This window comes from Drosophila takahashii, chromosome 3R, assembly GCF_030179915.1.
Source record: "Drosophila takahashii strain IR98-3 E-12201 chromosome 3R, DtakHiC1v2, whole genome shotgun sequence".
In the NCBI taxonomy this organism is placed as follows: Eukaryota; Metazoa; Arthropoda; class Insecta; order Diptera; family Drosophilidae; genus Drosophila; species Drosophila takahashii.
Genome location: NC_091681.1, coordinates 37,150,309 through 37,178,140, shown reverse-complemented (window position 1 = coordinate 37,178,140; position 27,832 = coordinate 37,150,309). Strand labels below are relative to the sequence as shown.

The following is a 27,832-nucleotide window of genomic DNA, read 5'->3' as shown; positions in this document are numbered from 1 at the left end:
GTGTGGCATATAATTATATGCCACAAGGACGATAAACAAATGCCACACACGCACACTTCAACTTGTAGTTGTATTTATAGTTGCACTGGCAAAGTTCTTTGGATACTTGAGACAAATTACCAACAGGACACTGCAGCCACGGGAGCCCCCAATTAAATGCCCGGATCTCTGGGGATCCTACTGGGATTTCTGGCCTTTGCAGGCAGCCGCTTAAGTTCTGGCACTAAACTTTATCGGCAGCAACAGAATATGGATTTAAATTACTTAACAGACAGGCTCCGTGCCGAAGTTTTGCCGCCCACAAAACCGGCGCACTTAAAGTTTAAGCCTGGCTGGGAATATATGTGTGTGTGTGTGTTGGCCAGTCGAGTGGGTGGGTAAGTGGGTGGTTCAACTTTGCCTGCCACAAAACCGAGGGCCCGAAGTTGAGACACCACCCAATCCGCCGTGGCTGTTGCGAAATCAATATGAAACAAACTCTGTCAAAACTGGCCACAACCATCGAGATCCTCCCAATCCTCCCAATCCTCCCGCCCTCTGCGGCCAATGCGGCTGATGCTTTGAAAGCGCTGCTTATTAAAATTTTTGCCATCTGCCAACTGGCCACAAAACCAGCAAGCCATCAAGTCTGCAAGATTGAGACCCATTAAGTAGTCGTCATCTGCATGACATTACATGCCGCAATCCACGTATTACAAGCCGCACACTCACAGCTCGGAGCTCGCACAGTTGAAATCAATTTCAGTCGAGAATCGAGTATTAAAAGAGCTTTGGGCCCCCCGCCCTATCAACCTCCCCCACTTTACAACAGGGAGACATATTTATTGAATTCAATATTCGAGTGTACAAAGCGTGAGAATATTGAGAATATATACCAAACACACACGAAGGAAGGAAGGGAATGGTATGAGATGGGGCATTATTTGCCTGCAACTTCATTGCGAGTTATCCGAGTCCTTCTCGCTGCGCCTTTTGCCAGGCTCATGATTTATTACAGTCTAATGCATATTTTGTGGCTGCAGGAGGACCGAGCACTCCGCACACGAGCTGCAGAGTGGGAAAATGGTCTAAGCTTGGACAGAAATAATATTTTATTAAAAATAGAAAATAAATTTAAGTAGCAAATATTATTGAAGGTATTTACTCAGCTTATGATATTAAAGTATTATTTGAAACAATTAAATATATCTTTGGGCTGTTTAGGAGTTTGTATAGATGGAAGATCTTTAAGTTTTTAACTATTTTAAGTAATTTCGCTCAGTGCATCTGCGAGCCACGAGCCATGAGCTATTTGTGCGCCCCTCAGTGATCAATTGTAATTTTCTTTCGAATGCAAATATCCCGGGGAGCGAGAGCGAGCAGGAGAAGCGAAAAGGCTGCCATCCTTGCTGGGCTTATTTGTTTTGGCCAGAGCAATAGAATATATTATTTGATATATTGCAAATCGTGTGTACTTTGAAAGAATTGCATCAATAACACATGTTTGTGGCCGCAGTGGCGTAGTCGGTGGTAATTTGATTGGGTCCTAATCCGTAAACCCCCTCTCCTCGGCGCCCCTGGAGAGCCGAGATGGACTCTAATTTGATATGTATATTGAGTAGCATGTGCATATATGCCCAAGTGTCTCTGTGCGCCTTTTGCTTTATTGAGCTGTTGATACTCGCACTTAAATGTGAAAATTTTGCTGGGGAAAAGCAAATATCAGCTATCAGCAAAGTGTGCGTTGGCCTCAATTTACGGGCTAGCCAAATGAACGAAATCCCCAAGAGCTTTAACAAAACAACGAAAGAAACACAAAAAAGACTAAAAATAAAGTAAACACAAAATCCCAAACTCACCAAGAAACAACAACTGCTGGCCATTTAGGGGGGCTCCCTAGAAAAAGCAGAAAAAACAAAATAATAATGCATAAGAAATGTCCATAAAACCGAATGAAGCCATCGAAGGCGTCAGCTGCCGTTGTCCTTGATTTAGTCGCCGCACAGCAGACATCATTTTTAACAGCTGTAAAGTAATGCGGCCACAAATATAAATAAACGCCGGTCCCGAATTAAATCAAACTATGACCCCAGAGGGTCCTGAAATAAAGGCTACTTTATGCAGAGGCCAACTTTTTACTTGGAGACGCGTAAATGCCGTTTTCTCTCATTCAATTTGCATTCGGGGCGCAGTTATTTATTCAAATTGTGTGATGTCCTTGCCCAGGACCCACTTTGCATACATTTTCGGCTGGACACCGAGGGGACACTGGGACTGCTACTACCATTTCTAATGTGTTTTCTCCTTCTATCTCCCTGTCTATTTCCAGTGCCGCCGAGGATTCATCACATTAGCACCGGCGGACATTTGCAAGTCAAGAAGGGCTCGTCGGTGCGCATCGAGTGCTCGGCCACGGGTAATCCAATGCCGAATGTGACTTGGAGCCGCAAGAATAATATTTTGCCCAACGGTAAGATTCCACATAAATGTAGAACCCGAAAAAAAGGGACAGCCAAACAACCAAGCAACCAAACCAAACGAAACCACGCAAATTAAAATCATAAAGAGGCAACAAAGGAGCGGCAGCATAAAGTTAATGAATACAGTCGTAAAAGAAACTTTAAACAATTTCCATAAAAATGGAAAGTCAAAGAAATTATACATATTTTTTGCGCCCGAAGAAAACGCTTTGCTGCTCGTCCTTTGCCTTTTCCTTTATTATTAAATATAATGCTCACTCTGGCGGCAGAATCGCAGTGTGTGAATGTGGCTCCGTTTGTGGTTGCTTCCTTGTTTGCTGGCCATTATCCATTGGCCATTGGCCAACCCGCGGAGAAGAAGAGGACTCCAGCCGGACGTCACTGTCACTTGGCCGCACGTTGATTCCCCGTAATTGGCTCTGTCATTTCTTGGGCTGCGGACAACAGGACTTTGGTCCTTCGTCGGCGCAAGCGGCGGCCTTATTGAGTTGCATTTTTCATGCGGTCTCCCGTTTTTCAGGCGAGGAGAAGCTCCACTCGCACGTCCTCTCCATCGAGAATGTGGATCGGCACAAGGGCGGCGTCTACATTTGCACTGCCAACAATCGCGTGGGCCAGCCCGCTTCCAGCCAGGTCGTGCTCCATGTCCTGTGTAAGTATGCCACCCAGAACCACATCCTCATCCGCACCCACATCCATTGCACTTTCATATTTGAACACTCGCAAAATTAATGGATATGAAATTGGCCACAAAAAAAAAAGTAACGAAAATGATTTTCCATTAGTTTCAAGTTATAACGTAAAACAATGCTTGGCATTTTATTAATATGGGTTGAACATCTTTTGGGATTTTTTATTTTATTCATATTTATATCTACCTTTCCGACGATTTCAGATATTTATTATTTTAAAACTTAATAAATATTTATTTATTTATTTTACCTTTTTAAAAACATAACAATACAAATAATGTAATAATAGTTTCTTCTTTTTTGATTTAATTTAATTTCTTTTTTTATATAAAAATTTATTTAAATTGGTTTGTTATTTAAATTACAAAAATGTGTCAGAATAACAATGCTTTTTCGTTTACTAAAACTATTTCAAATCTGTTATTAAAATTAAAAAATATTTATTACATATTTGAATAAATCTTGATAGTGAAATTTAAAGCTATTTCCCAACATTAATTATAATTACCATCACTGCTTTTATTTCCCAGTGTAGACACACAATGGTAGCGAAACGAATTAATTTTTTCCGAACGCGACTCACTGTGCCACGGAGTTCGACTGTCAGTCCAATTTATGTCAAATCTGATTTCGATTTCGAACGGGTATTGACTTTTAACGCTCTCGCGGCCCATGCATTCGAGTAGGTTTCAGTTGGGGTTTGGGGTTAAGGGGTCGCCCGCCAGTAAAAGGGAATGCTTTTATTACATTTACACACTTACCGACATTTATTGGTTGGCTGGCAATTATTGAAATGCTCCCGGTCGTTCTGACATTTATAAAGAATTTATATGTATAATTTTGATGGGCATGGGAGTTCGTAGTCCGAGGTTCGAAGCCCCCGGTTGGTCATTACATGTGCTAATTACGTGGCTCCCATCTCTATTTACACTCTTTTCGATCCCATTTGGCTGGCGGGGCCATTGATTTTTCGCCGCTTTCGTTCGCTGCCATTCCGTGAGACAGGACAATGTTCATGTTATTAACTAATTTCTTAACGTTCTCCACCCTCTTTTTTTTTGAATTTTCCCCGCAGTTTCGCCGGAAATCTCCGTGGAGCGTCCCGTGGTCTTTTCGGGCGAAGGGCACGAGGCCACGCTGGTCTGCATCGTCCACGGCGAAACCCAGCCTGAGGTATGTTTTAATTAAATTTCATACATAAATTTTCATTATCGCGCTTGCTCACTTGGAAACACGTACAGCAAACCCAGACCACACGCCCCCGCAGCGGAAGCTGCAGATACACAGATATTCAGAGATACACAGTCCATATAGAGAGAGAGCGGTCCATGGATATATCCCATAGATTTAGACATCTTGTCGAGTCCATTGTTTAACTGAAAGCCGAAAGCAGATGCTTTCTGCTTGCTGCTGCCACCACGCATTAATTAAAAGTCTACAAAGGCAAATTGAAGTGCAATACAAAGTGCAGATGAGAGATAAAGGGACGCAGGACTCAGGACGCAGGACGCAGGCGACAGGCTGCAGGACGAAAAAAAAAAGGCGCCGAGCATAATTTTAATCAAACATCGCTCACAAAAAGTCCGAGCGAGCGAGAGGGCGACAATTGTGCGAGAGGGAGAGTGCCAGCATGTCCTTGTCGTCCTGTTGCCCATTGCATTTTCGTATATCCAGTTTTTCTGCAGTAATTTCAACTTCACTTTTAGCCCGACTCTCTCACTCTCTGGTGTTTATTTTTGTGCTCTGCGCCTTTTGTCGACATTTAAATTAATACGCTCGGCTATAATTCAAAGTAAAATTGCGGAAGTTGCCAAAGCGGAAGTGAGAAGCGGCGGGCTACCAGAAAAACCAAAAAAAACCAAAAGAGCACAAGAGAAAAGCCAAAGAACCGAAAAGAAAACCCAAAATGACATGGCGCACACACAGGCGAGAAGAGCAGGGCGGAAATGGAGGGATTGGGATATACTAGGGTGATCCTGTCTAAAGGAAAATTATCCTTTATCATTATTAGAAAATATATATTTATAATAATTATTAAAATGTTTTATAAAGGGTTTGTCAAAGCCCTTTAAAATGGTTTATAAATACTTTTTCACTTCCTTGATTTTGAAATTAAATTAATACAAATATTTAAAGCCGAAAAACCAAATCTACCAACCAAATTTAAAGCCCGAAAAAATCCAATTCTTATGCCTGCTATTAAAAACCTATAAAAAACTTATAGCAAGGCCTTAACTTCCTCAAAATAGTGCCTGGAATAGTGCCACCCTAGCGAACACAGACGAAACCCGAATAATGACTTGCAACCGCAAATGTCAATCCTTAAAATTATACAGCTCCCGTTTCATTTCACTTTGTTTCGCTCCATTTTGGCCCGATTCGTGGTAAGTCCGTCAGCAACTCGACCCGACTCCTTGGCCCCTTTCCACGAATTTTCCGACAGCGCATTAAGTTTTTATGCTATTTAATTTTCCAACATTTTTTTTTGGCCCCTCGTTTTGTGGCCGCAAAGAGTTGACTGCCTTTCCAGCGAACAGCAGCAGCAGCGTAACTATTTATTTGCCAGCTAGCTGCAGCTTTTTATTTGCTCTGTCCGACACATTTCATTATAGTCGTGGACCCTTAACCCTCCGGCTCCTGCCTTAACCCCCTCTTTAACCCCTATGCTGGCCAGCGTCAACGTCAACGCCTCCTGCTTTGCATTGTGCATGCCATCACCATTTCCATCGTCGGTTGACGGAGCTGTGGGCGGTTAAAACGGGGGGCTAAGGGGGCGTGGCATTTAGTAGTCTTTGAGAATGGCATTTCCGCATGCAATTTTTACATTTGCCTTCCTCGCACAGTTCGTCATTTTCTCTTCATTCACTTAATTTTTCATTTTTTGTTCAAGCTTTCCTTTATTTTTGTATCCCTGTGGCTAAGTGTATACAATTTAACGCTTCCTTTTCGGCAGTTTTTTCCTAGTTTTGAGCTTTGTTTTTTAACGAGCCTCTAAAGTGCTTCTCTAACCTCCAACTGCACATGCACATAGGAAATTTTCAAGTATGCCCCAAACAGACTTTTTTGATTAGCTTCCAGAGTTTTTTGCCCGTAAATGTTAATTAAGGAATTCATTGGCATGTAAACTCTCTCACCCAGAGCCAAAGGTCAAAGGTTTAATTAGCGCGGTAAAAGGCGAAAGTTGGCAAATATCTGTGGCATACCACGCAGTGCCTGTAATTACGGTTGAAAATCTGTTGCATAGAATTTTTATTCCAATTACTAGAGGCAGAACATAGGTGCAAATGATGGGCAGCCATCGAAGAACTAATGAAGCCCGATGCGAATAATGGGTTGATATTCTGTGGTACCATTGTTCATATTGTTCTGAATGCAGCGCGTGCAATTTTAATTATGTCTTGTCAACGATGGGCTGACATTTCGCAGCGTAAAAACCGCAAACTACGCCACACGGGGGCAGCATATTAATTATTTAGCGGCCATTGAAGGGTCTCATATGCATACATATATACAGACACTGGCACTTATGTGCATATTTACATATTAATTACGCATTGCACCACAAGCCCAAGTCTGGCATATTCATAATCCATTGATATTGTCGATTTGTTGCATAATGAATATCATAAACATGCTCTAAGCTGTGTCTGTGTTGGAGACCCTGCCCCCTGAACCCTAAAACACCCACCCACTTCGAAACCCACCCATCCGCAACGGCAGCAACAAAGTCATTAGAGCAATTGTCATTAACATGAGCGACGGCAATGAGACAACATCATTATCAACGTCATCGGGCGGCAGTATTGTCAACGATGTTGTCGCCGTCATCGATGTCGGACGCATTAAACATGCAGCAGCATTTGACAGAGCCATCAACGTCAGCAGCTAACAGCATTAATGGGCGTCCGTTTGGACAGCCCCTGTTCCCTAAAACGCCCACACACCACCCCCTGGAATACCCACCACCCACTTCTAAACAAGGACCCTTGATGAGCTTTCATCGCTCATCAGCCAGCGACTGAGAGAGATAGAGATATTGCAGCCATGCCGCTACTATGGCTTTTAATTATTTTGCAAATTAATTTCCAAATTGGTAATTTTCTTCACATTTACACACACGCACGCAGGAGCAGAAGCGCACGTAATGAGTTTTTGTGCCCGGGACCGAAGGACTGCAAGTTGGCCTATTGGCCCGCTACGAAATGAGATGTTTAGATGGCACAAAATTGCCAGATAATTAGAGGATTCGTTGGTCTGGAAATTACTTGCTGGGGCAATGTTGCGAAAAACTACTTGATATACACATTTTAAGTGGTAATTTATCAGTTTAGTGTCGAAAGGTTTTGGAAGGGTTTAAAGATGAGCAAAATCGAGGCAAACTTATTTTACTTATATGTTTTTTTAAATTTACTAGGACCCGCATTTCCTAACTACCTTCGTTTTTATGCAGGATTAGAGCTTAAATCCATATTGCAAAATGTGAGGTAGTCCTTTTGATGTTGCTTGATTCTTCCTTTAAAGGTTTAAAGAAGAGCAAAACCTATAAAAACTTATTTAACTTAAATATTTTTTACGTGTACTAAGACCCGCATTTACCAACTACCTTCGTTTTTAGGCTGTTACAAACTAAAATTACTATACCTATATGTTTAATATTTAATATCCCTTAAAATTAGCAAGAATAATTTCAAACATCTTAAGTTTCCCAACAGCTTTCTTTTCATTTAATTGCGAGCAACATGTAACACAACCAGAAGTTTGAAGTGATTGCCCGATTATAGACTTAATGACATGGTAGGCCGGCACTCTAAACTGCTGTTGAACTACCGTAATTAATTACGGCAAAAGTTATTTATTGTCATTATCTAATTTCTATTAGCTTTCCCCCGAGGCGGCAACTTTGGGGAGCAGCTGTTGGCCCTGGCCAATTGGTGTAGGCAACAACTTAAGTCAAACTGTGGCCATTAGCAGCGACACCAGTAAAAAGAGAGAAAGAAAAAAGCGACGGCGATTCCTGGGCCACACGCAATTCTCCCATGTGCGTGCTGGCGTGCCAACGCGGCGTATGCGTAATTCCCACATGCCTCTTGCAATTATTTGTTTGCCTCTTTTCACTCGCAGCTGAGCTGGCAGCCATCTAACAACACTCTTCCTTTGGCAATTTCCTGTGCTGTGAAAGAAGGTATTGCATAATAGATTGCCAGACAGAACGGAAGGGAAGGGAAAGGAAGCCAGGATTCCGGGACTCTGGGATTCCGGAGCTGAAAGCCCAAGCACGCATATTCCTTTCCACTTTCTTCTTTCTTTCCTTTTTGGCTGATTAGTGTTGATTGGTATTTCTCGCTTTGCTGCTCATCAATGCTAATTTCTTGCCGCTTCTTCGTCTCATTTCGCTTTGTTTTCGCTCTCGACCAGCTTCAAAGTTGGCCAAGTTTCTTGTTTCGAATCGATACGATACGTTGATTCGTTTCCTTTTCCCCCCATTCACGTGCTTCGAACTGAAAGAAAGCATTTGAAAATTAAGCGCAAGTGCAAAAGATTGATTGGCGCAACATTTGCGTGGATCTATTAATGAAGTGCACACAGGCCAATCAATTGGCCCATCCATAGAGCAATTAATTCAGTTGGCTGTTGGCTGGAGAAAAAATATTAAATAAAATAATTTCTGGCCATTTTTCCTGCCACGTCAACACTTATGCCTCGTTACGCACGGTTGAAGGAACGTCGGATGATGGGGCTACCCAAAACTAGAGCTTAAATTAAGGGAAAAGCGTAAAATCAACAGAACACCAAACACCGATGGCCAGCCGGGTAGAAACAAAAGGCATGAAAAACGCAAACATCAACAATTCGGACAAATAACGGCGAAAAATGGGCGAAAAAGGCATTTATGGCAGGAGGGCATAACTGTAACTGCACACGTACACATCAGCGGCGCCGGAAAATGTCTGCCATGCGTATGTGTGTGTGTGAGTGGGGAAAATATGACAACACATATGCACTGCTGACAGCCATTTTAATGGAATATGCGGCAAAGCACCACCGGCGTTAACTAATCTAGCCAAATAGGAGCAAATAAATAGCAGACTTGAAAATAGAAATGCCACAGATAGCAGATAGTAGCTATCCCTATACCATACTTTTTTCCTGCCTCTATTTGTTTTAATATTTGTGCCTTTTGTGGGGGGAAGCTGGAGATTGGATTTTGGTATGTGCGTCATGCCATCGAGCGAGCACCTGCTGCTGCTCTGGCTGCCCGTATCCCCTGTTAATTCGTGCGTTGTGTCCTTACTTATCTGCCGACTACAGCCCGTATCCTGGCGTATCCTGTCTGCGAGCTGTCAGCCTGGCGACAGCCCGCCGCTGCTGCAGCGACTCGCGCGCCCAATTCATTTACAAAACACGCACGGTCCTCGTCCTTTGGATAGTTGCCTCCTTTTTCGGGGGATATGTTTGCACAGGACTCGTCGGGTTTTCGGGACTCGCACTTGACACACAAAACATGCTCTCGAAAGCGGGGCTGCGTAAAAATATGTAGCAAATAGGGACAAACAATGCCGAATCCAAGTAGTCAAGATGGTGAGTGGGAAAAAATCTGATGGGAAATCAATAATCATTGAAGGAGGAAAGCCAGCAGGGGGCACGTCGATCTGGTTTTCAATTTCAACAGGAATTACGCTTAATTGACGCTCAAGTGACAGCCGCACGAAGTGGCAGTGGAAGTACTCTCGCCGCAAATCGTCTTAACTTTTGCCCCCATATCTTTCTCTCCCTCGACCACAAACCAACCTCAGTAACCTTAACCAACCCGAGAGTCTCGCAATCACGCACATATACACACTCTCCAGCCAATCTAGTAACTCGTGCTCGCCTCGATTGACCAAGTTTTCAATTATTTACAGGTAATTTGGTTCAAAGACACCATGCAATTGGATACCACCGAGCGTCACATCATGGAGACGCGGGGATCGCGGCACACGCTGATTATACGCAAAGTGCATCCGCAGGACTTTGGCAACTACTCCTGTGTGGCCGAGAATCAGCTGGGGAAGGCACGCAAGACCCTGCAGCTGAGCGGAAAACCGAACGTGGCCGTTTTTAATTCACCGCCAATCAGTCAGTACAAGGACAGGTAAGATTTCGATTGGAAATTGAAAAAAAAGAGGGGAATTTGCTATAAGAATGGCTGAAAGTTAAAGCCACGTGCCACGTGGGTAGCCTAATTACGAGTGCAGCTTACTAAGTGAGCATAAAATGCAAAATCCGTAACAAATGCCCGGTGCTCTGGCCTGATTGGACATTAGACACGATGATGATGCACTGTGTAACTTTATTAGATTAATTTCGTTGACTGACATGGCAACTGGGTGATGGACAGACAGACGGACAGTTATACGGACAGACGAACGGACAAGAACTCTGTGGGCCGCCAGTGCGTATACGTAACGTAACGTATGAAACTTTTAATTGGATTAGCTGTCATCAGGCACACGCACACACTCTCTGGCCTCATAAGTGGGCAGACAAAGGCAGATAGCAGAAAAGGGAAGGTACAGGGAAGTCAGCCAAGCGACAAACAAGCCAAACACGTCACACCACTGGAATAAAATGGCAGTGGAAATGAAAAGTAGACAGCTAGATAGCTTTACACTGGTTTTCGTTGCGAAAAGAGAGAGAGGAAAAAAGAACACCTTTCAATAATTCAACTCGAATGGAATCCAATAATCTGCTGAAAACATTTCACCAGCTAGCCATCATAATTTCGAGCCATATTGCGCATACGCCCCGTTAACGCAACTTTGCAAAAAGCAACTAACCGAACATTTTGGCCATGTCAACTTTTGCGCTGATTTCATTTCGTTTCATTTGGTTTCATGACTCGCCGCCGGAAACTGCTGTCGGCAATTAAGCTACCAAAAAGCCCCGAATCTGAATCCGAATCGAGCATACAAAGTACGCAAAAGTGTTTTTTTTGTTCCGAAAATACTGAAATTCCCAGAGTAACTCCCTTTCAACCGTCTGGCGCCAGTCGCCGGCTCTTCAATTGTTAATAATCATTTTTATTGCTTGCGTTAGTTTTATGCTATATGCGAAAAGTTTCCCTGATTGGCGTTTTATGTTTTTATTGTGCTCGTGGACTTGAAGTTATTAGTTCGCATGGCCCAATAATCATACAGAATAAATGGAGGGCCAAGTCGATACAAAACAGGAAACAGGGGATGCCAATTCTGATTAACATTCAAATTGTGTGCCGACTTTATCGCAAAGCAATGAACTAGCGCCTTTTGTAATCTCAGAGACAGAAAACATTGCGACATCTGAGTGAGGAAGTGGGGGTCTGTAATTAGTTGTTTACTTGAGCAGCTCCAATGGAGTAAAATGGAATGGAGTGGCCATAAATAACTTTGGCCATCAGCTTCCATCGGCGACTAATGAGCTGCTTTAAAGCATGCTTTTTACTCGCACTTCAGGGGTGATGAACCTTTAAGCCAAACGGGGGGCAATGGCCAAAAATGCAGTTTACCCTCCTCCTCCACCAGCTTCCTAATCACAGCACAATGCACCCAGTGGGGAGTAGCTAGTTCGGTCATATAACTTCATTTACACTTGAGCTGAGAATGTGGCAGGACTGTTGGCTTTTCGGTTGAATGGACGCATTGTGCGAGCAGCAGTTTCAGTGGCAACCATGAAGGGGAAAAGGACGATGCTGGGCAAGGCAAACAAGGAGCCAATAACAAAGGCGAGGGCGGGCATTATGTTAAGACTGCAGTAACAGCAAACGACGGACTCGAAGAGCGAACAACAAAGCTGCTAGCTGGCTGGTTGGCCCATACGCAGTATCTTAACCCAGCCATTGTCGTCAGCCATTGATTACGTTGTTGTTGTCACCGGGGAGGTCCTTTGCTCCTGCTCCTGCTGCTCCTTAGCTATTCTTGGAGCTGCTGACGTGACTGCCGGCTGCGTGCAGCTCCCAGCTCTCAATGGAGAATTTAACAATTACATATTGATTGCCAGCGCCTCGGAATAAATCCCCCGCCAACTGTTGCACGCGAAAAACTTTGCGATAACCCCAAGTCACTCTGTAAAATTCCCCTCCCCCCTACTTGCAGATACAACATCTCCTGGGCCGTCGACTCGCATTCGCCCATCGAGGAGTACAAGCTGTCCTTCCGCAAGTTGCCGCAAGGACACGAGGTCGTTGGCAATGCCATCGACTCGCCCTCCTCCTCCTCCTCAATGTCGATGTCCTCCTCCTCCTCCTCCTCCCAGATGTATGGCTCTGGCTCCGGGCTACACGGCCATCGGATTGGCAGCAACATGGGCGGACTGTCCGGATTGTCTGGCAGTGGCAGCTACTCCGGCTACGGCAACGTGATGCACTGGGGCCACAACGACTGGCGCGACGTCGTCCTGCCGGCCGTTCCCGTTTCGCACCACTACGCGCAGGGCATGAGCTACATGGTGCGCGGCCTGGATCCCGACCAGCACTACGAGGCCACCGTGCAGTCCAGGTGAGAATCGCAGGGGTGCCAAATTATAAGAGCAAAACTTTACGCCGGGATTTAAAGGGGATTGGAACGGCACAGTGGTTAAATCAGCAGTAGGAAAGGGATTTTCTGAATGATAATAACTTAAATGATACTATTTTTAAGGTTATGCAGTAAAAATAAATGTTACATGGTGAATTAAAATATTTAGAATGATAAAACTCTGCCAGGAAGAAATTTTTACAAAGGTGTCTAAAAGTATGAAGTGAAAATAAGGTTCCAAAAATATTGTGGCATACTTTTAGGCAGTTTTATAAGTGTTATGAAAACTCCACTTAGGAATTTATAAAAAAGTTTATTTTTTATTTTTCTTCTTTGTGCAAGTTTCCTAAGTTTAATTTCAATGCATTATAAATATATCTTACTAATTCCACTGTGCTTTCCAAGCCAGCCTGGCTGCTAATTTGACCACTCGAGATATTATTTATAGTCGCCAAGCGGGGCAGCTGTCATCATTAGCAATCATTTGCATATTAATACCGGTAATGCTCCTGAGCTGCATAATTATTACAGCACACGGTTATCCATTGCAGGAATCGTTACGGATGGAGCGATTTGACCAACAGTTTTGTCTTCTCCACATCATCGAATGGTGAGTACCGAAGCTGCAGTTTCCCATTGTGTAAACCGAAAAGCATCCTTTGCACTAGGCTAACATGCGAATACCCTAACAGAAGATAAAAAAGTCCATGTACTATTGATGATGGGCTAAAGTACTGCGACCTCTTAGGGTATTTACCACCTCGGCCAGCCGTGGGTCAATCCAATCCCATTTGCTTGTATACTTTCTGTTGCCGGGCTGCATGCATAATAATTTCGTATTATGCGCTGCTTTCGCCGATAATCCACAAAAATCACAATCAAGCTGCAGCACGCAAACACAAAGGCAAGCCATTAAAATAGCACAGAAAAAAAAGGAAAGCGAATCGCTTTGTATCGCAGCCTGAGGAGAAAATATGTTCAAGCTGTCATAACTTAATGCAGTTAAATTTATTGCTGCAACGGATTCAGTGAAGTGTGAAGTGAACACGTCGCTCTCTCGTTTGTTTTCGCAGCGAGAATTTCCGCCATCATTTCGCATTCACACTTAAAGCTAAAGTCCACCTTGCACATGCACAGCATGTCTGTTATTAAACACACTCCCTAGTGCACTTCTCATAGATAGAAAGTGATCAGTAGTATCTTCATTCGAGCCACAATTAACCATTAATCATTTGAGAATCGTTAAACTAAATAAAACAAAGTGTGTTGCATACTTAAGGGGTTTTAGAACAGAAGCAGACCCTAAACTCATTGAAATTTAAACACTCATTAAATAAATTTAAAATAAAAATTAAAATACCCTAAACTCATTGACATATAAAATCGAAAGAAATATGAAATATGAAAAATGCTTCAGAAATATCTAGGTCTTAAAAAAGTGTCTAAAAGTATACAGTAAAAAAAGAATTGTTGAGCTCTTTAAAGAATTTATAGCTCTTCTGCGCTTAAAATAGATTGTTGCCTACTTTAAGACACTTCTTTTGGCATTTTGGCCTACTATTAGACACCTATTTTTGCATTTAAAGGTTATTTCAAAGTATTTTACCAAATTAAATAAGAATAAGTTTGCTTTTCTCATAAGAGAGCCACCTATTCCCTCATCAGTATACGCCGCGTTACTTTGACTGCCAGTTGATAAATATTCGCGGTTGAGGGAATCTGCATGTGTGTGCATAACTAATTGATGGCACAGTCTTGACTCTGCATAATGAGGGCTAAGAATCAAATAAGGGCACAAGGCATCGCTAATTGGATGTTGGCGAGTTCCTGGAAGTCCCTTAAAAGTCACCTTGCGCCGTGGCAATAAATAAACAAAGATGCACTGCGTCGATTGCTATCCCTTGGACTGGGAAAGACCAGAACCCAGTACCAGACGAGACCAACCAGGTGGGTAGATCTAAATGCACACTCGAAATCCATTTATATGCAAAACTATTGTTGCGTTGCATACGGAATTCGTGTTTCGGAGGAAGGGAAGAAAAGCGTAGGTCTGCCAGCGTGAAATGTGGCGCGCGGAGAAAAGCGATTTTCCATGCAAATGACGCACATTTGGCGGCGCCGGCTCGAGATCCTCTGCGTTTCTGTCTTTTGCCATCTTTTGGCTGCCACTGGCATGCGAAATGCATGCAAATGCAAATAGTGCACGGTTCAGTGCCGTTGCCATCGTCATTGCCATTGCGGCTGTTGCAGTTACGCTGATGGGTCTGCTGCTCGGGATCCTTTTCCCGATTCCCCTGGCAAACAAACGCATAAATATGCAGTGGCAACAGCAACAAAAGAAATATGCAATAAACACGCACATGGCGAAGTGAGATATACTCATACTTGCAGCCGGCGACAAAGCGAAGCGGTGAAAATTTAATAAAGCAAAACGTGAATGCCTCACAAAAGGGCGCCGCCTTCCTTTCTTCTCCGGAAAAGCTGCAGCTATAGCCTTTCGAAGCCAGGCAAAAGGTATCGATGTCGCCTGGCGGCAGGACGTGTTGCTTTTGACGGTCCGCATCCTCATAAGATGTCGAGCAAACTCCCCCACCGACTTCATTACGCGCCATTGAAATGCCATTCCATTCACATACTCGAACACCCACATTCCCCAGCCCCAGCCCATCGAATTGCAAGTTCGTTGGGCGGCAATTTATGGCAGCGCTTTGTGCTAATGGAAATGACTTCATTATATTTTCGAAACGTAAACAATTTACGCAATTAGTGACCGAGCATGCGATGCAATAATAACCGCAGCAGCACTAGCAACAAGGTGCAATCGAGCAAAGCGGCAACTAATGAGCCCGGAGTGTCATAACAACGACCCTCGCACAATAACAGTAACACTAAAGGACGGGAATCGTCCTAGACTCACACACACACAGGCAGACAGACAGTCACAGAAATATCCTTAGTTCATTTACCTGTGCCACACAGCCCGTAAACGTGTCCTGCAAGTAGAGCAAGGTGGCTCTGCAGGACCCCAGGACTCCCTTCGCCACTAAGAGAAAGAAAATGCCAATTGAGTTCCGTCTGCAGACTGCAGCTCACATTTGGACTCCATTCGCCACGCATTTGAGATTGTGAAAACAAAAATACTCTAACGACTTTTTCTACCTGAAATGTTAAGCCAATGGGAAGCTCAACAAGTTAGATGGTTGTTTGGTTTGGCGAAAGGATTATAATTACGGCATGGACAACAAACTGTATTCAACTTTTTTTTGCAAATGAATGTTTGCAATGGGTGCCAAAATAAATGTGGTTTAAATAATAAGAAGAAATTTAACCTAAAAGGTATCCCAAAGTAATCAGCTCAAATACTTTTCACTTTTATGAAATCATAAAGAAATGATATCTTTACAGCACACAGAAATAAAATTCGATATAAAATAGGGTCAAACGTATAATTTAACTATATCAACTTGATACTTTATCATATCAGTTATTTCATGAAAATGATGAAAATAATATTTTAAAATACCAATATGTAGTATTTTTAATATTAATAATAAAACTCTTATCAAAATGAAATGAATAACTGATCATCTGATTTTTTGTCAACTTGTTTTTCTGTGCACAAATAAAAGAGTGTTTTACATTTGGAAACCACAAACTATTGGTAATAAAATACGGAAAACAGACCCATTTGATTACAACTTAGAAAGACTATTTATGCAGGACATTATGGGTCAGTTTAAGGACCCCCTTAGGGCATATGAACTTCGATTTTCCTCTGGCCAACATTACCAACATTGCGAATGGCCTCCAAGTGCATTTAATTTTTACGATTCCTCGTCGCCGAAGTCTATCCCCGTTTTAGCCATTGTTTTTTGTTTGTGCCTCCATTGTCATAGCCCCGATGCGTAAACCCCCTCTCTTCTTGGGGGGGTTGGAATAGACTCCCAGGTATGCAGCTATTTACATCATGGACTTCAGTTATAGTAACGACATCAGAGCACGCGGGTTCAGAGGTTCAGGGGTTCAGGGGTCGCATAGAGCAGCACATAGAGACATAAAAAATAATGCATTTTGTGCACGCGAAAAAATACTCGACATAAAGCAAAAAAGAAGTTAAATAAAATTACAACATAAAGTAAGGCAACGAGTGTTCTGTTTTCTGTTCAGTCTGCGATGGTGTGGCAATGTTTGTGCGGACGTTTGGCAGTAAGAAATATCAGAAAATGAAAGACTCGTTGAAAGTTGCGTAAAACTTGCTGAAACTGCCAACTGAGGAGCAGCTATGGCAATAGCAATAGCAATACCAACAGCAACAAGGCATTCAAACGATGACAAAGTGGACCCTTACTGCATGTCCTTTAGAATGCGTCGGGGCAACGTCGCCGCTCCTGGCACTGAGCGTCTGCTCAGAAACTTTCAATTTACTCGTCCTAGTCGGCGGCCATCGTGTCCTCCAGCTGTAGCCCCCCTTTATACCCCGCCCCTGTGCGTTTGAAGCTTTTGTGTGGCCCCCGGGAATACTTTAGCCGAGGCACCGCTGAACACCAGTGAACAACTGCAGCAGCGTCATCGCTTTTTGCGTTCCTCTATTTTTTGTTTGTTTGCCTCCCTGCCTCCCATGTAAGTTGCAAAGTTTGCCAGGGCATATACGGCGGGAAAAATAAGGGAAAAAATGAGGCAAGAGAAGGCCGAAGTTTTGTAGTGGAATGCATAACAAGCGCTCGGGCAAAAATAGCGCAAGATGTGTAATGCGAATTCTCCACGTGAATGTTATGTTTATGTAAAGTGCAGGTCCCACAATGCCAGACCCAAACACCAAGGAGCTTTTCAAGGAGCCGCAGACAGAGACTCACATAGATAGAAAAAACTGAGACACTGTTGCTGAAGTTCCTGGCCACAAGTGCTGAGTGCTCCAGTACATACAAAAGGGAATGGAAATCGGAATGAGAAGCTGCATTGTGTCACCATAAGTATTCCTGCACTGCTAAGCTTTAATCAGGGCTTTAAGGGCCACTGGAGTTCCTACACTCCCCCACCAAAAATACCCAACAAAAAAACAACAAACCAGATATAATGGAGAGCCAAATCCGTGCGGTCAGCTGGCGACAAACGAGGAGCCACTGCTGTTGCACGTGGAGCATTGTTGAAATGTTGCCGCTGCTGCCGGGCTGCCAAACTTGAAAATCCGCGGTGAGGCAGCCGCCGCTGCTGCTTTTTGCGAATCTCTAATAAACTAGCAGCACGGCCACGGGCAGAACCCAGAACAGCAGAACCCAAAACAGCAGAACGCAGCACATCCAATGCCAGAGAGCCGTCATGTCACCTGTGCGAAAAATCGGATTTGCCTGCTGTACTTACGAGCACCGGCAACAAAAATGCACCAGGACATCACAACATCATCCTTACACAGACAGAAAAAAAAAATGTACCGAATATTTAAGAACAAGTTTTAAAGCAACATTTTATTAACTTTATCACAGTTCATTTACTAAAAATCTTCCAAGTTTCCTATAAATATTTAAAATATAATTTTGAATATAAATCATTTTAATTTGTAAAAATTAATTATAGGTCGTTTTTGTTACAAATGAATAGTTACAGATTTCATTTCTTTATATTTTTATTTTTTATTTATTTAAGAATGAGTTGTAATAATTTGCATAATATTATATTTTAATTTGTAGAAATTAATTTTATCAAAAATTAGTTTACTATATTTATTTATTTAATGAATGGGGTTTAAATCCTAAATGGCCGAAAGTTTTTATTTCAATATTAAGAAAATTATTTTTTTCTATTTCCAAATCCCCTTTTTTCATTTAGTACCTAAGTAGCTGCCCTTTTTGTTTCTGTGTAGCCGCAGCAGCCCAACAAATCCGCGTCCGTCCATGTCGATTGCGTTCGTCCATTTGTATTTGTTGCCGCACCGCAATGCTATTACGTGAAAAGCGCGTGGAGGATGTGGGAGATGTGCACAATGGTCGGGATGGTTGGGATGGGCAGGATGTGGGTGCTGTGGATGGTATGCGGATGTGGAGGAGTCCGAAACCGGACAGGTGCCGAAAGCCGGACCCTCGCCACTGCGGCGACATCGATGGCGGGCAGCGCGCTTATTTAGCTGCGCAAACGAGAAATCACAAGTGACGTTACGGTTTTGTGCCGCCAACCGCAAGCAATAAAAGTCGCCACGACAGCAGGACTGTGGATCCAATGGTTCCAATGGGCTGGGGCCACATTAGCCAGTCGGCCACATGGTCACGAGTCCAGCTGCTCCTCCATCCTGCATCCTGCATCTTTTCCACCACCGCGTCTGTTTTCATTACAAAATTGCCGGCGTTAGCCTGGCACCGCAATTGACAATTTGCTTTTATTTTATGTTGACAGTTGGGGAATTTATATGGTAATGCCGCAGGGAGTGGGAGTGGCAGTGGGAGTGCGATTGCCAGTGGGCATTGCATTTGATCGCCGCCCGTCGGCCATTTTTCTTAGTCGCTTTACCGCCGCGTCCAACGACTAAATGGCCAAATGAATAGAGACATATGAGAGCGTTAGTCGAGGCACTGAGAAAATGCACTTTATGCTTTAAAGGAAAATCTAAGAAAAATAAAAATATATTTTACATATTTTTCTGAAGCATAATTTAAATATTTGAAAATATTGTGGGTACTTAAATTAATACTTTCATTAGTCTTTTGATTTTTCCTAAGATTAAAATAAAAAAAAAAACACTTTATGCTTTAAATAAAAATCTTAGAAAAGTGAAAAAATATATAAATATTTTTCTAAAGCACAACTCAAATATTTGGAAATATTCTAGGTACTTTAAATTATATTTTCATTAAATAATTTATTTTTCTTAAGTAAAATTTAACTATTTTGAAGGATTGTAAAAATGTTAAGTAATATTTTTATTAATTTTGGTTTCTATTGGGTTATGAAAAATATGGCATGCCATTTCTATCTTAACGAGTTGCTCATAAAAGGCATAAAAAAGAAATTAAAGTGCATTCAAGGCGGGCGTTCGCCAAACGAAAGGTGTCATGTTTCGAGGCGTTGGCAGCCCAGATGCCTCGATAGATAAGCTGTCCCGGTTGCTGGGTAGCAAACACGTGTGCAACATGCAACCTACATTGATACCACGTCCGGCATTTGGGGAGCAAGGCAACCCCACCACTAGAAACCATGAATCCATGGAGGAGCAGCACTCGATGTGTTGGCTGTCTATTAAAAGTGTCAGCAATCACTGGGGGCGGGCTATTTCAGCATCCTTTCTTGTTTGACTGGAAACGAGATGTGATGTGCCGTGTGGTTTGTGTGCTTTAGATATGTCGCTGCCCGAATGCCCGACTGCCTGGCAGGCCATCAAATATTTATAAGTTTTATATTCGCCCGCAACTTGTGACAGTGCGGCAGATAAAGAAGTCGATGTCCCTGGCAGCCAGGACATTTCATTAAAATCGATGTGCGAACGGATGATATATGTATCGGGAGATCTGGGAGATCTGGGGAGATGCAGTCCCTTCATTTACGGGTGTTTACAGAGTCAGGGATTCCGCCTTTGAATCGCCTCGGCTGCCGGTGGCCAAATGCTCATTTGTCATTATTGACAGATGCTGCACGTTGCCATTTTAATTGGCGGCCTTAACGAAATGAGCTGGTTTTCCGAGGAGCCGTGGAATGACCTCGTGAAGAGCCCTACACCACCCACTTGATTGGCCATCTGCATCCGCAGTCGCAGTCGCCATCGTCTGCGCAAAAGTAAATCCTCCTGATTGCAGATTGCACTTTAAGCGTTAATGATTTATTTACCCGCATGGATTTGATTTAAATATCGGGGCAGGATTCGAATTCATTTAATACCAGCACCGTTTATAGCGTAGGCTTGGCACTATCCCTACTTTCTCATCTATCCTAACTTTCAACGACTGCTCCACGTACTAATTGCAGATGGACCTGTCGATCTGTCAACCTTTTTGAATCACGGTCTGTCAGGTTAGTCCCCTCTCGCTCTAACTCTTTCTCTGTCTGCCATCTCTCTCTCTCTAACTCTCTTTCTATCTCTCTCTGTCTTACTCTGAATGCCACTCTTTCTCTCTCGCTCTCTTTGCATGTTTCCATCCTATTCTATCTGCATGATATTTATTTTTTAATACCTTGTACATACAGCTCAATATTTGCGCTAAGCCAGCCTGAATAGATGAAATACAACTATGAAATAATAAGAAAATAAAATCGGAAATAAATCGAAAGTATATATATACGTTTGTCCGGGCAGTTTAGCAACTATTTGGCGTGCCATTTCCGTTCCCAGTCGAAAAAACCCGTTCGAGAACAGAAAACGAAATGGAAAAAAGTTTTAATGTGTGCCATTGAAAGTCCGTTTGAATGTGCATGTGTGCGTGTTTATCCTGCGAGAGGTGTATTTCATATATATACATTCATCTATACAATCCAATAGCCATTGAGTACATTTCAATCTGTTGACTTGCATGCCCGACCAATTTGTTTTACGACCAAATATAGCCGAAATGAATATGGAAATTCGTGTGTTGCGAATCCCATTCCGATTTCTATGTACCATACTATACCATTTCTTTTTGAGGCCTTTTCGAGCGGATTAATAAAAGCGAATCGCTTGCATCTCTATTGCAGATAACGAGATGAGGGATCTGAGCGTCACCTTCTACGGCAGCAGCGCCATCAACCGGCAGAAACTGGGACTACTGGCCCTGAGTTCCGCCACTTTGGCTTTGAGCCTCCTGGTGGCCTAATTGCTTTCTATTTCGATTTCGATTTCGAGCCGAGTTACGTTACGAATTTCACCGCCAATAGCAGTAAAGCGAATCGTTTGGAGACAACCGGAGTCTGGATATTGGAGATTGGCTACTGCACAACACTCTCTATAGGCCTAAGATAGGCATAGGCTAAGATTTCTCATTGTTCGATTCGAATTTCTCAAGCAAAGTTTAGTGAATTAACCAAGAAAACGGAACCATACATTATACATGTAACAATCAATGTAAAAGAGCATGCAACTGTTCAAACTAGGACCCATAAAGCAAACATAACACACATAACACTCACATTCGCCGACCATTCCAGCACTCAGAAAACAAAAGAAAAACAACCAGTGTACATAGATTTTATTGCATACTCCTAGGTATAAACTGCACCAAAGAAATAGTCACTCGACAGGAGAAAATGAAAGTAAAGAGTAAATTTAATATATAATAACTAGTAAGAGTCATAAATGATCTGGGGATTAGCAGCCCTGATTCAGAGTAATTTGTGGCATTATGCGGATAGTTAATTTAATTAATACATAAATGCATAAACTAATTATCGGATATCGGATACGCCACTGCCGCCACCGCACTTCATACCATGCATTTTAGTCGAAATTTCCAAATGACTCTAACTAATTTGCAGCGTTCGAGACGCAGTTCAATGGCTGCTAGCTTCTAGCTTTTTGCAATTTGTATGTACGTAGCCGCTAAGTAGCTTAATTGACCGCATAAATGCAATTAAATTAGTCAGCAGACCTATTGATTTGGTATGTAAATTAATCCACACACACGAGAAAAAAAAGGGCAGCATATAGAAACCACTTCCATATGGCTATTTGGATTACCAACGTAGAGAGTAAGTGTAAATAAATATGATGGATATATGTAAGGCATACATTGCAAGCGTAATATAGTAAGTAAATAAATAATATCCACATTTGCCGGGTTTAATCTCGTGGCCAAGGTTGTTTTATGTACATATATTGCACCACAGTCATTCGAATCTCATGATATATGTACTTACAGTTCGATACTCGTATTGTTGCTTCACCATGCACCACCCTGAACTATCCTTTTTGGCAATCCAAAAGCAGAAAGCAAAACCGAAAACCAAAAACCGAATGCCAGGCAGAAAACGCACCTTAGAGGCATATACAACATATGAGAGCTAGACGATAAGTGAATATTGTAATGAGATTAACGAAAGCGACGCCTACATATAAATAAATGTATAGGAAAATAACTCTACTTGATTTCCGAATTAACTCAGCCATATACAAGATACGCATTCAGCTTTTCTAGAATTAAATGTGGGAGGAAATCCAGAAAACGATAAATCTAGCATAGAACTATATGTGTAATTAATACTGCTGACAAACGATTGGCCACACAAAGCGATAAGTGAATTACAGTAAATGTATAATTTGTGTTAATGTGAATGTAAATGGATGTGCAACAAGCGATACAATTAATATAGCAAAGCAGATACAGTTTAAATCCCCCTAAAATCACCAAATACCTACCAAAATTCCCACTTAAAAGTTGCTTTGGTCCGGCGACTGGAGCCCATCGATAAGTTAGCTAAATGATGACGAGATAATGATGTCGGTACTCAGTATATATACACCTGAATATAGCGATTGAGCCGTTACTTGTATGTGTAATTTACAGCTTAGTTATAGTTATACTCTTATTTTGTTAAACGCCACAACAACCAGAAATACCAAATCTACTTTAACGTAAATTAAATAAAAATAAAAATAATACTAACCTACACCAGAACATTTTCGGTATTGAATGTATATGTGACTAGAAACCGTATGTGTATGTATATTTGATTATTTTGTAAAATTTTTCAAAAACTATAAATAAAGTCTATATTACCATATAAATGTAAACGCAAGCCTTTCGTCCTTTTCTGTGTTTTCTCTCTTTTATAATTTATGCAGCCCTTTTCAGAATGTATTTTTCCACTTTTCCTAGGTTGTGGATAGTGGAAAGTGTAGTGGATTACCCTCCACACAGGACGATGATGCTCATCAAGTATCCTTCTCCTTGGATCCTTGGAGGCAAGACGCTGCTGAATAAACACAGATGCAGCTGCAGTTGCAGATTCATACGCAGATTCAGATTCAAATAGAGATGCAGCTGGCAACGCGACTTGCAAAGGGTCTAGATGCTCGTTGCGTAAATGCAAACTTGGTTTATTTTATTTACTCCATCCAGTTGTCATAGCCCATAGCCCAATGCAGCCGGCTCACCTTTTGTATGTTGCTCGATGTGATGGCTGTGTAGACATTTAAGTGAGCCGGCAGAGATGACGACCCAACTATGCAACCCATCCACATCCGACCATCCACCCATCAGTCCAACCCACATGATGGAATGGAAATGAAAATGGAAAAGTTTTCATACCATGCCTCCCATCCACTCCGCTGCCAGATTGGAGTAGCAATGGTTACACAAGCTCTGCTGGCAGCTCGAGGAAAAACTTTAAATGGAAAATTTGACAGACAGACATAACGGTATTTTAAATGCGATCCGAATCACACACATGCGTCCCTGCAGCATTCACCATTCAGCATTCAGCATTGTGTGTGGCCATCAGCAGCTTAGGCCAGGCGATATGTTATATGTATATATATCTGTATTCTAGGTTTACCTATTACTATTCCAAGTCCGAGGAGAGTTTAAAGTGGGCTTTCTGCTCCGAGTAAATGGAAAAGTTTAGCCGGCTAATGAAATACCCGGCCAGAGAGCATTTGTTAAATAACCTTAAAAAATAAATATATATAATTTGGACCCCGAAGGCTAAAAAGGAATAAAGAGAACAAATTCCAAGAGCGCATGCTGCCGGCAACCGGGGAAATTGCAAGGTGCAAATGGCATGAAATTACCGCAAAGAACTGGCGACCCAAAATGTCTTCCTTCTCCCCACCTTCTTCTGGCCGTAAAGTGAATGGAAAGTGAATGGAAGCGAGTGAGTTTCGGGTGTTTGGGGGCCAAAACAAAACCCAAAACAAGGCAACGAAACCTCCACACGTACGTATAAATGTGCCATGTGCGTGTGTGCGTGTGTGCACCTCATTTCCGGCCATTGTTTTTTGGGCCCCGACACGAGTCTCCCGCCTGCTGGGGCTGTCGTTCAGTCGGGTCCTGCTTTTGGTGCACTCTCACAAATCTAAAGTGATTTTGAATCACTTGGTAGGTATTTTTTACGGATTTTTAAATAGTTTTCTATTGGCTAAAAAAAATAGGTTTCGATTTTGAGGAGGAAAAAAGAGGTTAGTATTTAAAAAAAGTTTCATTTTCGGTTTTTCGATCGTAATTCGGAAAATTAAGGCCCACAGCTAAAATACCCACTGTTTTGAACAGCTTACGATCAAATCTAACAATTCCCATACCTTTCCGGAAAATGTATTTTTAACCGATTTTCGCAAATTTGGAAAGGGGTACCACATGATTTTTTGAGAAAAAAGGACCAAAAAACAAAAAGTTTCAGGTTTGAATTCAATTCGATTAGAAATTTGAGTAGCTAGAAACTAAAACTCACGATCCCAACCCTTTCTGAATATAAAAACTAAAATGTAATAATGAATTTCCTTCAAAATGATCAATAAAGAATGGCTGAAAATGCTTTTTCCATAATTTGAGAATTTAAGACAAACTGTAAAAAGAAGTTTGAGTGAAAATCTTTTAATCTAGAACCTCTAACTACCCTTTATTTTTTCGGTGCAGTGTTTGGATGTGCTGGTAGTTCTAGTTCTGGTTCTGGGTGCTGTTCTCAATGCCATTCTCGTTGCCGTAGTCGTACCCGTTCTACTTCCTGTTGTCGTTTGGCTGCTGTTTTCACGTTATGAGCTACTTGTTGTCCCGGTGCCTCTTCCACCACCCATCAGATACCCAAACACACATGTGCAGATGCCGATGCGGATCCGTAGGCCTGCTGCTGCTGCTGCTGCTGCGTGTGTGCGACATGTTTACATAAAGTCCTTTACCGCTTCTAATGCATTATGGCAACAACACGAACGCCACTCGACGCTGCCTGTATTTATCGTATGTTCTTGCCCCGGAGCCAAAGACCGGGCTAGTTGAATGCGACAAGCGGCAACAGGAGCAGGAGCGGCATCGTGTAGAGCAGGCAACCTGCAGCACCAGCACAGGTTGAAATATCACAGACGCATCGCAACAACAAAGACACACTCGCACACTCGCACCGCTGCATAAATATTTGCATACGATATTTATTATGCTAAAAATAAGCCAAGATTTAAAAGCAGGCGAAATAAGGCCAACTTGGCTGTGGGATGTTTGGCTGTTTGGCTGGGGTGCATAATGAAGGCGGGAAAAAAACAAATGTCATGACAACTCTCACTCAAGCAGCCTTCACACCTGCCTTTCGCTTTTGCATCCCTATCCCCTTTGTGCCACCGGAAGTGGGTCACGTATGCGCCTCAGCCGCCATTGCCTCCTTGGTCGAGACAAAGCGGAGCTGCCTGTAATTAAGCCCGCTGCGATGATGGCGTCGCCGTTTGTTCCTCAAGTGCTAGGCAGCTGGGGGAATATGATTTGAGTTTTGAAGGGGCTGGCCTACCCCTAGAAAATAACCAGAAAATTAACTTAAATTTTTCGTAAAAGCTTAATTCGCCTGCCAGTTTGCTAAGCGGCGCCTAAGACGTCTGTAATGCGTTTAGCGATAGGCATTTGCATGCTTTTAGCCGTTCCGCGGCATCTGGCAAACAAAACAAAGGGCGATGGCGAAACAAAAGCCTGCCTTAAAAAGAGTGCTAAATCCATTTTGCAACAGACGGCTGGTCTAACCCACAGCCCACCCACTGAACGGTGAGAATTTTTTCCCTGGCCAGACTGGCTGTGCGTGTAACAAGTGCCACTCAAAAGAGGCGGGCTGACTGGGAAACAATGAAGGCGAAAGCAAAAAGCACTTAATAGGCTGCCACAGCGCCGTTGACATGGCCATTTATATGCCGCAACTTGGCAGCGTTTTTAATTCATAATGCAAGGAGTGGGGGGAAGGAGCAGAAACAATGGCGGCGGTGGCCCAGGATGTCAGAAGGACACCAGCTTTCGCTGCTAATCCAAACGAGGATGCTGTCACCGCCGCTTTTCATCACAATTCTGCCTTATCGAGTTCTGAAAATGATTTCATTTTCGATTCGAATCCGGATCAATCTCTGTTCATCGGGATTTTTGCCATGGATTTTTGTTTAAAAATAGTTTACCCACGGACTTTTATTTAAGAACATTTTTGCCGTGAATATTTGTTGGAAAACATTTTTCCGCGAACATGAAAAATGACACCTTTCCTTACAGATGCACAAAAAAAAAGAAAACGTGGCGGTCAAATCGATATGCACATGGTAAATTTCTGGCATATAGTTTACCCTGCAATACCGATTTCTCTCTGTCAAAGAATCGAAATAAAGCGAGATAGCGCCTAAAGTTACATGAGTGGGAGGGAGAAAGAAATTTTTCGAAATTCTGTTGCTTACATTTTGAGCATATCAAATTCTTATCACAAAACGTAAAATCGATCATCTTTTCATATCAAGTTTTTTTTGGATGTGAGTTCATCAAACTGACAGCTTAGTCAAGTTATCGAATGATACCGAAGGTAATTAGTAGACTTAGTAGCCTCGTTAGCGAAATAGAGGGCGACTTAAATGGCTACCTGAAAATGTCCAACAAGCTCTTGTTAATGAAGGGGGAAAATAAGCCTTGCCTGAATAGTCAGTCCTTCGATTCCTTCGACTCCTTTGTTGTTTGCTGCCCTTGTTATGCATACAATTGTTGAATCCAGTGGATGGGCCTTCTTTGTTTGCTCTTTAAATTGGGACATCGCTACGTATACGTAATATCATTTATAAATACGCCTAACAACAGGCCCCAAACGTATTGATGTGCAGCTAATGCGACCCCAGAGAATGACTGGGCAGCAGTAGTCGAAGTAGTAGTAGTAGTAGTACCACCAGGAGCAGGACCAGAAGGATCTGAATCAGAAGCTGAAGCGCTAACGAGCTGTGCCTTGGCTGCAATTGTTGCCAGAGCTGAATGCCAAAGCAAATAGCAGCTGAGGGGCAACTGAAACTAAAGTCAAATGCAGCAAAAAGAATTGTAAAAAACGATGGTAGCGGCAGGAGCAGTACAACAAATAGCAAGTTTGTTTGGCGCCAGGGACACCAAAAAAAAAAAAAGGGGAGGAGGGGGCGTTGGAGGCGTGGCACAACCGGGAGGCAGGCGGCAACCAAATCAGAAAATCCGATTTGCATGGATTTGTTGGTTTCTTTTGTTGGCGTAGAGTATCCTTGCCACTGACGCCAATGCTGTTGCTGCTATTATGCTGCTGC

The 27,832-nt window shown here is 42.6% G+C and overlaps 1 protein-coding gene across 1 annotated transcript in view; it reads left to right on the top strand.

The window, feature by feature from the left end:
- The window catches only part of LOC108063348 (lachesin), a 32,709-nt gene extending 10,822 nt beyond the window's left edge, over nt 1-21,887 (top strand). The window contains exons 4-11 of the mRNA XM_017150417.3: nt 2,309-2,449; nt 2,980-3,111; nt 4,227-4,324; nt 10,054-10,283; nt 12,262-12,663; nt 13,233-13,291; nt 20,629-20,673; nt 21,334-21,887. Coding sequence (XP_017005906.2) covers nt 2,309-2,449; nt 2,980-3,111; nt 4,227-4,324; nt 10,054-10,283; nt 12,262-12,663; nt 13,233-13,291; nt 20,629-20,673; nt 21,334-21,452 — 1,226 coding nt within the window. The 3' untranslated portion in view covers nt 21,453-21,887. The remainder of the gene's footprint in view (nt 1-2,308; nt 2,450-2,979; nt 3,112-4,226; nt 4,325-10,053; nt 10,284-12,261; nt 12,664-13,232; nt 13,292-20,628; nt 20,674-21,333) is intronic.
- The last annotated feature ends 5,945 nt before the right edge of the window (nt 21,888-27,832 follow it).